The 12,733-nt window shown below is 41.9% G+C and overlaps 1 protein-coding gene across 1 annotated transcript; it reads right to left on the reverse strand.

The window, feature by feature from the left end:
- Positions 1–1,885: 1,885 nt before the first annotated feature.
- LOC139207376 (fibroblast growth factor 4-like) lies at positions 1,886–8,113 on the reverse strand. Its single transcript, XM_070837078.1, has 3 exons — positions 7,822–8,113; positions 2,848–2,951; positions 1,886–2,062 (listed from the first exon to the last, which is right to left on the reverse strand). The coding sequence occupies exons 1-3, from the start codon at positions 8,111–8,113 to the stop codon at positions 1,886–1,888; spliced, it is 573 nt and encodes a 190-aa protein (XP_070693179.1).
- Between the last annotated feature and the right edge of the window lie 4,620 nt (positions 8,114–12,733).

Raw genomic sequence — 12,733 nt, forward strand, 5'->3', positions numbered from 1 at the left:
ACAATGTTGGTGACTATCTGTAACATGCCTCTGGGAAATCTGGTGGTGCTGGATAAAATAAGAGGAGTGTAGCCAACATTGCAGATTACGATGCCCCATTCCCATGAACCCCCAACACCTGCAGATATGCAATGTCATCTTGACCTGGGATTGGTTCTAGCCCCTGTGTGACCCCTGAAGATATGCAGTGTAAATAATGGATGAATGGAAATTTGCTCATTCAGATGTGTGAGATGGAAATGCAAGTAACATGTAAGCGTTTCTTAAGGTGTTGCTAAATATATAAAAGTGTATCGAGTCTCATCAAGTGTCTCATTATTAGCTCTGAAAGACTTGAATACGATTATTCTAGGCTACCTGAGACAGGTCATTTTGGTCTTAAAAGCAAGGCAAGTTTATTTATACAGCACATTTTATTCACAAAGGCATTTCAAAGTGTTTTACATTTAAGCAGAAACAAAAGAAAGTGAAAAAAGACAAATTTACAAAGGAAAGAATAAATAAGATAAAGCAGAAAATACAGTAGATTTAAAATATTTAAGAAGTGCAAAAGTATAAAAATGCAACATATTTAAATGACCTCAGGAAAGGCAATGAAAAACTAAATTTTGTAAAGTTTTAAACCTTGACTTAAAAGAGGACAGGGTTGGGGCAGACCGTAAGTGTTCAGGAAGTTTGTTCCAGATCTGTGGTGCATAGAAACTGAAAGCTCCCATTACATGTTGGGTTCTGACCAGTGTTGCCAGGTGTGCGATAATTATCGTATTTGTACGATAATTTTGCCCTCTGTACGATGTACGATCAATAATCCAAAAAAAGGCCAAAAGTACGATAATTTGACAGTTTTCGTGAACGTGTGGTTCCAATCAGCCTTGCTCAAATCTGCCATACAGTTTTTGTGAACTCTGAAGGCATCTCTTATCATGTGACATTTCCAACCAATCGTAATTGGTTTAGTGTGAGATACGAGTACCTGGATAAAAGTGACATTGGTCTCGGAATAACGAGCATGACTGGCTCAAAAAAGTTAACCTGCTGTGTCAATTCCTTAACAGTGGGTGGCCTCATGGTTTAGCTCATTAATCCCCACCTGTCATTTGTTCATGGGGGATACATTAGTGTAACACAACTAAGTTGGAGCTGCTGCGGTGCCATGAATGATCCATTCCGTACTGAAGTCACACAGCAGTGGATGAGGACGCTTTTAAACACATATAGAACGACTATATTTGACTATCGCGCAACAGTAAGCTTGTTATTTTGGTTATGACGGGTGTACGATAATTTACCTCAAAATACGATAATTTCGAGTCTGTGGTACGATAATTCTACATTTCCCACCTGGCAACACTGGTTCTGACCTGGGGCAGTTAGCAGACCTCTATCAGATACTCTAAGAGGTCTGAGTAGCTCATAGCAATATGTCAGATGTCAGGTCAGGAACTGTGTTTTCAAATCAATTCTTTAGTACATGGGAAGTCTTACTAAAAACAGTTTTAAAGCGTTTCTCTAGTTGAAAAATCAGTCCCGTAAGTCTTGCTGCATTTTAAGGTAGAAGGTTCATTTTGTTAATCTGTTGATGTGGGTTTTAAAATTTAGGTCTAAGTCCAGAATTACAAGATCTCTGAAACGGTTTGAGGTCTTAAACATTGGGGCTTCAAGATGAGCGCTGATGTTTGATCATTCTTTAGCGGCACCAAACAGAATTGTTTCAGTTTTATCCTGTTTCAGTTTAATTGGAGAAAATTCTGGCTGGATTGTACTGGTCCATAATCATCTGGATGTATTACCACATAATTGTGGTAGGATATTTTGTTGTTTTCCAAAGTGCAAGCCAGAGGGAGAAGATGTTAAATGGAACTGACCCAGAATGTATCTTAAATCTTCATATCCTAGGAAGGAAGTGTGTCATGGTCATCGTGGGCGTGACCCGGTTGCCTCTCTTGGTTTTGCCAGTCTTACTGAGCCCAATGTACATGCCAGAGTAGGCAGCTGATTCATAGGCATTATAGTTGTTGGGCAGGAGGTTCTCTTTGAACTTGCATTCATCGTTGTAGTTACCCTGAGAAAGGAAATAAAGAGAGGGCAACAGAACAGTCATTTCTTAAGTCATTACTAATCATCGTAAAGGATGGCATCCCATGACAGTGCCATATTTTAAGTCAGTGACCTTGTGCGACCCACTCTAAATTCTAAATGTTTGTGTATGGACATTTCATGTTGATGTAATGGACTGTACCTGTGAGCAGTGGGTGTGGCCTGAAACACCTAAACTCAGTTACTAGTAAGGGCATCCACTGACTTTTAGCCGCATAGTGTATATTCTGTGTAAGTATTTATTTAAACATTTAACCCAATTATGACATTTTGCCTAAATTCTCATAACATGCAAATGGCTTCAAATTCTTAATATTACATGTTTTCTATCATGATAATACTTGAGTTACAAAATGTAATGCCACAGACAGCATAGTTAAGATGAACATTGAAATATTTTATCTTGTAAAACAGTAGACATGTATTTACTTTAAACAAATCGAGAAATACATTCCTATTACGTAGTATGTAAGTGTGGTTGATTATGGCCTCTTTACACGCATTTACGTGTATGAGATGAAGTGGGATCAGGAGGAAGTCTGTGTTGAGTTAGTGTACATCATAATCTATAATCTGTATCCTCACCCGGGATGTTCCAGCATGAGGACGATGCAGTACATCTCTTACACTCTTACAATAGCATCATTATTATAAATAGTAAATGCTATAAAATGCAAAAATGCTTGTTTTAAACGTTAGCTCAGCTCACACGACTTGTCATCAAATTAGAAAGCTGTGGTCAGTTCTTACCGAACCATAGAGTTTCCCCTTGTCGCTCATGGCGATGAAGAGACCGCTTTTCACCCCAAACAGAGTCACCACTCCTCTCTCCACTGGGGAAATTTCTAGAAGGCCTAGAATGAAACATGAAAATGATCAGGAGCATAAAGAATACAACGAAAAGAGAAAGCTAAACAAAAGGGGACACTTATTCCCAGTAACAGAGAAAGCGGGGCTGTTTGACTCAGTCACAGTTGGCGGATGACCCTCCGAACAGACGAGGGTAGTCCGTGTGAATGCATAAGTTATCCAGTCTTAAAACACTAGTCTGAAATGACACTGGCTTTGTGGAAAAAAATAACAAACCTATTCTTTTCTGTTCTCCTTACGCAGTCTGGATTGTAGTTTTGTGTAGTGTCGCTAATCGTAGCTTCTTTACATCAAATGTCACCAACGTCAGTGTGCTTTTCCAGATAGAGGGCAGGCAACTGGAGGCAGGTTCTGAGGCAAGTTGGCAACAACCACCGACGCTGCAGCAACGTCTATGGGTTTGTGCTTTTTACAGCTTTTCCAATTGATCACAGACAATAGTAGTCAAGACCAGAAGTTAAATAAACTCAGACAAACGGCGGCAGACGTGTAAGGAAAAACCTCCATCTGTCTGGAGGAGTGTGGCAAAGCTCTTGAATGTGTGTAGGAAATAGTAGCTAAATAAACAGTAGCGAGAGGAATTATTTGCCTCAACGAGGTGGAAAGTTCCTAAACACCAGCCACATGATCAGATGTCCCTTCTGAATGCAGTGAATGAATGCAGTTAGAATAGAATAGAGTTTATTGCCATTTGTACAAGCTTAAAACCAGGTTAAAAACAGGGACATTGAAATTCTTGTGCATGTCCCAGAGTCAGAAATAATAAATAAGCAATGCTGGATGTCTGGATCTCAGAGCGTGAGAATTTCCGCTCCTCACACAATCAATATTTCACCCCGCTCGAGAAAAAAAAAATCAGCTTTGTATTGTTTTTATTGTAGCTTAATCAGTTGCCTGACATCTCCAGACTAATTCACAATTCCCTAGCAAGGACCACACCACAACATCATGTCATCTGAATTTAATGAAGTTCAGAATATTCAAAATAATATATGTTCAGGACAGATGAACGGATATGGATGAAAGGGGTGAATGTGGAGGGGAGATATCATCTGGTAGGTGGTCCAGGATGTATTGGAGACCGAGCAGAGGGATACTCAGTTTGAGGGTTCTGTCACTGATGTGTTCTCCATCTAAACTCGTTTCAGGCCCCCAAAAAGATTTAAAAGCCAAAAAGTAGAACAATAATTCTCTGCTCGAAATTACATTTTATTCATTAAATACCAACTCTACATTTCAAAATGCAAAACATCACACACTAACACAGCAAACACAGCTCAATATCAAATAATTCTTTCAAAAACACAAGCACAAGGATGAAAGCCACTCAGGGTCGAACCTGTACATTTTTAGCAGCATACTATCTAAAAGTGAATGAGTCATCTTGACTTCAACAAATGCACAATAGAAAATAGTAAAAGAAAAAAAAACAGCAAACGGTAATTAAGTAGCAGGATCGCTAAAGAAGTAAAAGCTTTATTTGCAACATGAAATTGCTGCCGGCGATTTGGCCACATGTTCTCATCCACATCACATCGGCTCTCTCCTCTCCTGTTGTTCTGTATCCCCACTGAACAAAACCAAAGCAAATGTTCCCCTTATTACAGGATACGTCCACGTAATTGAAAGAACTTGTAACATGTCTGATTGAGACAGCTGTGGTTGGTCGATTTTACACAACGAGAAAGATGCAACGTTTTTGTATTGGATGGGCCTCTATGTGAAGAAAAAGGAAGCATTTTAAAAACATGTTAATTGTCTGTATATTGTGTTAAAAAATGACTTTTTAACTGTATGGGCCACAGCAGGTGGATGCTGTGCTAATAGTGTTTAGTGTTTTGAAAATGTGACTAGAGATTGGACAAAAGTGTGTCACTCTCTTGTCTCGTAGGTCATTTCAGACTCCTTTCGGTCTCAGACCCGAGCAATCAGTCAATCATTAAAATAACACCCTACTCGGGCATGCTTCCGACTCGAGGTGTGTGTCGAGTGAGTGGTGCCAGAGCCAAATTGGAGTGGCATAGATCAAGAGATAAGGTTTTTTTAAAAAACCACTCTTCACTCCATCCAAAGTCCTCACACTTTATGCTCTGCTCACATGCTCTGCTGGACATGTCTGCAGAAGACTGCCTGAGATGGATCCAGCATCACAAAGTTTCTTCCCCAGGTGTATTATAGAGGACAGAAGGTGTGATGTGGATGAGAGCTTGTAGCCAAAGGCAGTGGACAGGGATGACTCGCACTGTATTTCTATATTTGTAGCTCTCCAAACACGTATTTATAGCAAATATGTGGAGTTTTGTATTGCAATACTTGAATTACCTTTACTTTCTACTAATAAAGGAATATTTTAGGAATATGTTATCTTCGTGATTCATTTTGTTCACTTGGAATTACTCTATGCAATGGCAAAAAGGGCTATTGAAGCATATTGCAAACATTTCTGATTAATCTCTATGACATAAAGTGTAAGGAAACACAACCCATGCAGAAAGGGGTGACCTTATTTTTGTTGTTTTGGGATCTTGGTCTAGCTGTAACGCTAACCTGTTGTTATATAATGAATTCTAATAATGAATGACAAAGTGTTACTATTGGCAGACAGTGTTCAGATGCACAAGTCGATCCTGAGACGTGCACGGAGTGTTTGGGTTGCATTGCTTGCACGTCGGATGTGAGATTAACTGATGTGCTGAGCCCCATGTCGGTAGAGAACTGTCCGACGAGTTAAGACAAAGTAAACTGTAAAAAAAAAAAAAAAAAAAGTTATCAAGTATTCTTGCTGGGTTTAAGCTGCTTGCTTCACAGCACTTTCACACCCAGACTGTGGCGGTCAAACAGAAGCAGTACGTGCATGTTCATTTTCCCAGACCGTGTGTCATTTTAATTCCCCACTGACATTTGCCTTCATCTGTTGCGAGGAGCAACTGCTAGCTGTGAACAACCCAAGCATCTCTACTTTCACTGCAGGTGAAATTATTTCAGTTTAACTTGATCTGCTACCTCGGCCAGGTCTCCCTTGTGAAAGAGATTTCTGATCTCAATGGGACTTCCCGGTTAAATAAAGGTAAAATAAAATAAAAATCAAACTCCAAGACCACCTACAGTTGTAGGTCATCAAAATATTGTATTACGTGTCATTGAGTGTAATATTATAGTGGATAAGAACAATGAAGCATAAGTCATCAACATTTCTACTACTCTCGACCTACTAGGCAAATATGAGACAACTACATAGTATAGTAAGTAAAACAGACAACAGATGAAAACTATGTTAAACTGTCAATGGGGGAGGGGGGGGGGGGGTAAATCTCTGCTTATCGTGACAGTATCTACATGTTATCCTTCATCTTACCAAAATATCTTAAAAAGTGAGGCGGAGGCAGTCACAGGTGTTTGTCGACAGCAGAATTGACCGATGGAATTGCTTGCTAGGCCTGTCCACCTCAATCACATTCACATCACAAGATACTGGAAACATCAGGCAATAATCAAAATATCATTAGAATAAGGCTTCATACACGGTGAGAGGAAAAGCAGCTCAAAGTCGCATCCTTCATTTCCTTTGAACGGCCCGTCAGCTGCAGTAACTGGAGTGACGTGGACCTAACGTTACACAGTGTGATTTTAAGAATCCTCGTGTTACCCTACGTCATCGTCAGTTAACTCTCCGAGTTCATAAAAGTGGTCATCAAGCATGGAATATACATTGTGTTGACACAGTAAAGCTTCGCCGTACAAAACAGGACTTTTCAAATCAAAATCTTTACAAGCTTTTCTATTAAACGTCCCCGAGCTAACGAGCTATCGGCTGGACTTTTCCCATCATGCTCAGGTCAGGCTGCAGTCCGGGAGAGCCATTGTGGGACCTGGCTCTAATAACTGCATCAACATGCACTGTGCAGTGATCACTGTTTAATTACAGTGTGTGGCACTGTGTGTGTGTGTGTGTGTGTGTGTGTATATATAAGTATTTATTATATTCATATATATATTTACACTACTCACAAAAAGTTAGGGATATTCTGCTTTCAGGTGAAATTTCAGGATGAACCTAAAATGCATTCTAACCTTTCCAGGTGAACTTAATGTGACCTTCTCTAAACTTTTGAATGCACATGTCCAACTGTTCAGTGTTTCAGTACTTTTTGCACAAGTTGCTGTTCTCTAACAAGAAGCTTAACAGCAACATTCACAACAGGTTTGATCCATGAATCCACCAATACATTTCGTGCTTCAGTTAGAATTGGTATTTAAACAGTCCTCCTCATCATGCTGTTCACATTCTGACATCATGAGACCAAGACGACACCTAACAATCGATCAGCAGCACCTCAACACTGGAGGCTTCAAACAGGAAGTCCTCAGACGGAGGTGTTCACTGAGCTTAGAGGGTCACAGAGTGTCATCAGGAGGTTGGAACAGTGATACAGAGACTGGAAGAGTCACAGAAAGGAGAGGAGTGGACGTCCTTTGGCCACATCCCAATTTATTGAGACACTGAAAATGTTTTGTTGTGGTATACCTACCACTGTTGTTAGATTTTCTTTCAATAAATTGTTTAAGATGAATAAAATTACCATTGCATGCTTCTACTTAAATGCCCTACTTTCATGATATAATATCACTGTAGCATTCACTTTTTACATTTTCCATAAATTTCACCTGAAAGTCGAATATCCCTAACTTTTTGTAAGTAGTGTATATATACATATATATATATATATATATATACACATTCAAGTCTTGAACAACATAATTTGGCATGGCTACACTTGCACACTAGCTGATCATAACCATTGCCACAGTCATTGGCTTGCTATGGATTTTAACAAGGACTGGTAGAATACTTACTGTATCTGTTTTCATTATGCACGCCTGTGATCTTTCCATTTGGTAAGACCTGTATGTGGAAGCCGATGCCCACATTACAGTAAAGCCTTCTTAGTCTTTTTATCCCCAGCAGGTATTCACCATCTTTAGCTGTCACCTCCCTCTTGTCCCAGGAGCTGCCGCTGGCCCAAAGCAATGACCCGGCACTGCGCATGGTCTGTCTCTTACTGTTGATGACTGGCAGACGAGCAAAGGAGCTGCACAGGAAAATCCCATACAGGAGAAGAGGGAGCTTGGACCTCGACGATGACATCCTCTACTCACCAGTCCTGGGAATTATCTAGGTGTACAACTATTGTGTTCCTTTACACCCGATTAAATGTGAACAAAAATTGTCATAAAATCTTTATAGCTTCAGTCTCTCAGAGAAACACCATGAAGGAAATGCCTCAACTTCTGCACTCTTTAAAGCCCAGAGAAAACATTCAGTACACATATTTGGACATCTCTAAACCCATTAGGGGTCCCATTTGCCAGTGATTTGTCTGTTGTTTCCCAGTTGTGCTTCGTCCTCAGGTAGATCCAGCAGACAGCAGACTTATATGCGCCCCATATTACATCACACACCACCTGCTGTCTTGTTTGTCTGTGAGTCACAGATGCTGTAAAAGCACTCAAACTGAGAAATGCATAAAACGCATAGTGACAGAAAACAAAGAGGAACACGCAAGTACACAGAACCATAGAGTAGTAAAGAAATGAATAAACTCATTTGAGGGGTTGATGGATAAAAATCTATCCGTCAGTTATTTAATTGCTCTTGTTTTGAGTTGTGCATTGAACGCAGCTAAAAGTTTGGACATTTTGCCGATACACCTAATTTGCAACGGGGTTGAATGAATAATTTTGAGTGCAACTGCATGTATCTTTCCAAATTTGCTTCCCCTCTGTATCCCGCGGTCGCGTGGATACAGAGGCTTCCTCATCTGCCTTCAGGGTCGTGGCTTGATTGAGGCATGAGCTATTGAGACAGGTCGCTACGGCTCTACGGTACGAGCAAAGTGGTTGCTGGGTGCTAATCGAAGTTGCGCCACATTGCCGAGCAAATTATTTCTGCACTTTGACCGATTCTCTCTACTTTCTCGGCATGTTTATCACTTACATAATAGATTCTGAATCAACGAAGAGTCAGCTGTCAAGTCTGCCCCACCTCCAGGGGACCAGCCACTGTTGGTATCCACAGCAGATGTAAGAAAATCGCTGTTGACAGTATATATGAGTAAAGCTGCTGGGCCCGGTTACATCCCTGAACAGAACATGTGCCAAACAGCTAGTAAAAGTCATCACTGACATCTTTAACATATCACCGTCACAGGAGAGCATTCCCACCTGTTTCAACATAGCCTCCACCGTCCCTGCACCTAAAAGGTTCTGCATTTTCTAATCTAAAGTGACACTCACAGCTATTCTGGTGAAGTGCTTTTAGAAACTGGTTCATCAGAATGCTAAGAACAACATCCCAGCTGGCTGGATCCTCACTAGTTTGCATTGAGAGCCAACAGACTAGCAGACGATGCCATTTCCACTTCCCTCCACACAGTCTTCACCCACTGTGAAAATACCAACACCTACATCAGAATGCCGATGGTTGATATCAGTTCAGCATTCAGTACGATCTTCCCCATGGAACTGACTTCTCAGGGGTCTGTTTATGGCAAAGTGCAGTAATACTAAAGCCCAGACAGTCCGGATGGGCTGTCTCACCTCTACCTCTCTGGCGTTGAACACTGGAGCCCTTCAGGGTTGTGTGCTCAGCCCCCTCTCATTCCCGCTGTACTCCCACAACTGCAAACCCAAAGATAGAGAGAACTTTGTTGTGAGGTTTGCTGACAACATCACCATCATCAGTCAGATTACAGTCAACAATGAAAATTAGGGGGTGCACAGAGAACCAGCAAAACCGCTGGGCTCTGGTCTCTCATCTGGACTGGGGAGAGTCCAGCTCTCCTCCCAGAGCTCTCTCAATCCTCCTCTGGACCTCTGAGGGTCCAGCTCTGTTTCACCTTGGGCTTTGCTGGAGACCAGTTAAGCGCTGCACCTCATCTCACCGGGACTCCTGAGAGTCCAGTTACAGGCCTGCAGCTTTCTCCTCCAGCTCCAGCCTCGGGGTGGCCTGACCACCTTTTTCATGGCAGCGACACGAAGCCCTGCCTGAACCAAGTTTCTCAGCACCAGCAGATATGAGCTGAAGTCTGCCAGCTGATCTTCAGAGCAACAGGAGCACATCAGCAAGCTAGAACCAAGCTGCTAACCAGCAAGGAACAAAGGAGCGACCGGATTCCTGCAGCCTGCAACCAGGACAGGTTGTTTTAATAAATGCTTTAATCCACATGCTGTCTTCTTTAATATTGTACAAGAGTGAATACTGCCAACCTCTACTCTGTCAAGAACTCTGAAATCCTTCAACTAGCTGTCAATGTGGTAACTTTGGTTTTAGTTATTAAGTTCATTATTAATCATTGTACCAAATTGATAGTTTAGCATTTTAAGAGACTGTATCATCTAAATTGGTTATCTTTTTCCTCGTCTATCGAGGTGGTGCACAAATCGAGGTGGTCCCACTTATCAATATAATTATTGATTATCTTCAATAGCCAAATTACCACAGTAACGGTGCAAACCCCAACATTTACTGGTGCCCCAGAGTACTGAGCAGACATGTTAGATAAAGAGGTATTTCACTGGGGCACAGTGTTTGTCACTTCTATTATATATTTGATACAGTTTACTTGCTACTTTTACTACTTTACTCGACTTAACCATTGGAAGGCTTTCACTCCTCTGCGGTAGTCCTGCTGCTGCCTGGCAGCAAACAAATAGCTCAAGCATAAAGACACATTGTAAACAACAATGTGATTCATACCAACAAATGCTGGCCTACCTAGTCCGAACATAATAAAGCAGCAGTGGAAGGTTGATATCATGTGGCATGTGGTGCGTCAGAGCACCGCTCATGTAGTGCTCCTTGCAGGGCTCAGAAAGAGAGAGAGCAACAGAGGCAATGATAGATCATGTGTGCACACATGTGAAAGAAGAGTCCCCCCCCCCCACTGGGAGAAAACCCCAAAGTCATGGTGACGTGGGTAACCATTTATCAACACTTGCTCTGACATCAAACCTTGTCAACAGAGTTTCCCCCAAGCCATGTGGGGGAAATTGTGACAATGGCATGCCTAGAAAATCCTGATAATCCGGGTTCACAGATTAATAGATTCTCACATACTCTCCCTCTGTGTTTTCTCCTCAAAACAAATCTGCACCTCAGTAGCCCTAATCACATTAGACAGGTGGGCCCCTATGGCTCACCACTACTCCAGCAAGGCAGCCACCCACACATATAGCTCAGATGGTAGCACATACATTTAAATTTCATTCATGTTTACCACAATTGAGACTGATTTAGACAAGACAACTGCTCCGCCTTCTCTGTTTTAGCCAGGCTGCAATGTCATCAAATATCATAATATAAAAAAAAATAGCAACAGAAATGGTAAAATGTTCATGTTTCTTGTTTTTTTTTTTATCTTAAAAAAAATCCTGCAGCAAGTGAGATAAGTTGTCAGCGCCTCCAGCCCAGCATCCCTCCGAGAGCAGAGAGGGCAAAGTGGTACCCTTTACTGAAGAGTAAACCAACAGGAGGCCATCTTAAGCCATCTTTTAATCTGTTTTTCAATGAGTATACATGCTCCTCTTTACCGAGAGACACGCTAGACTAGTCAATCTTTGCATCACATGTGGGGCCCTACTTTTCCGTATCTTCCTAACCTTGAAATTGACTTTGCTCGTCCGTGTGCAGTTTTAGTGCCAAAGGCAAACGTGCGATGCGCAGGTAGGAAGGAGAGGAACAAACAGAGGGGTTCATAACTGCTGTGCTGGGCTGTGTGGTTGATATCTTTTCCGGAAAGTGTGTCTTTACTGTGTTAAATTCACATTTATTTAATTACCCCTTTTCAATGGATAGGGAATATTATTCTGTGGCAATTATTCACTTACAACCAAAACTGTTACTCAGTCACTTGAGGCAAGTACGGCGGTCCTCTCCGTCGGCTCATCTGCTTATGGGTCTTCCGTTATCTGCAGTGTTTGGTGCAGTGTGGGCAGGAGGGAGTGGCGCTGGCCGGTGGTGTCCGAGCCTTTGTCTCTCCTTGCGGCGCCGTCACTTTGTCTCTGCAGCACAGCAGAGTTTCATTTTACAGATGTGCAGTTCCATCCAGGAGCACCTATCCAGTGCAATGTGCTCCCAGTTGCTCGATGTGACGTGACATTTCATCAGGCTGGTCTTCATATTGTCCTTGAGATGTTTCGTTTGTCCGCCTAAGAGCTAAACCGGTCGACACAACCCTGTCCGTCGGACTTGGTGCTGCATTATTGTGGTCATGATGCTGCTCATGGTGACTGATACTGGTGCATCCATCCTCTGATCCTCAGCTGATTCTCAGAATCTTTCACAAGTATCTTTGGAGGTGTTGTTCCAGGGCTCTTAGGTGCCTGCTGTAGGCGGTCCATGACTCGGCTCCACACACAGCAGGGTGCGGAGGATAAGATCCTTGTAGACCAGGAGTTCTGTTTGGGCCTTTAGGTCTCAGTCTCTTTTCTTGAGTCTGGCAATAAGCTCCACTGGCACAACTAGTGATGGTTGACTTCAGTCAGTGTCGGCTGTACAGGGAAAAAAAAAGCTGGGGAAGTGGTTGTAGTCTTAGAGTTTTTTGGGGGAAGACGATGGGAACCATTCACAATCACAAAAATCGGTTTAGAGTTTCTCCCCCCACAACTGTCCAGGCGAGTAACAGCTTTCCTGCGCTCAGCTTACATCCAAAAGAAAACCACGTGCTACCTTTTTATTTTTGAGTTCATTAGTCTGTATTTGTATCAT

Source organism: Pempheris klunzingeri, chromosome 9 (assembly GCF_042242105.1).
Source record: "Pempheris klunzingeri isolate RE-2024b chromosome 9, fPemKlu1.hap1, whole genome shotgun sequence".
Classification (NCBI taxonomy): domain Eukaryota; kingdom Metazoa; phylum Chordata; class Actinopteri; order Acropomatiformes; family Pempheridae; genus Pempheris; species Pempheris klunzingeri.

What these genes read in the sequence shown, in the direction of transcription:
- LOC139207376 (XM_070837078.1), bottom strand. Translation starts at nt 8,113, where the DNA reads ATGTCATCGTCGAGGTCCAAGCTCCCTCTTCTCCTGTATGGGATTTTC. An exon ending in GCATAATGAAAACAGATACA is followed by an intron (nt 2,952 to 7,821) that starts GTAAGTATTCTA and finishes GTTTCATTCTAG; the next exon opens with GCCTTCTAGAAATTTCCCCA. An exon ending in AGGGGAAACTCTATGGTTCG is followed by an intron (nt 2,063 to 2,847) that starts GTAAGAACTGAC and finishes TTCCTTTCTCAG; the next exon opens with GGTAACTACAACGATGAATG.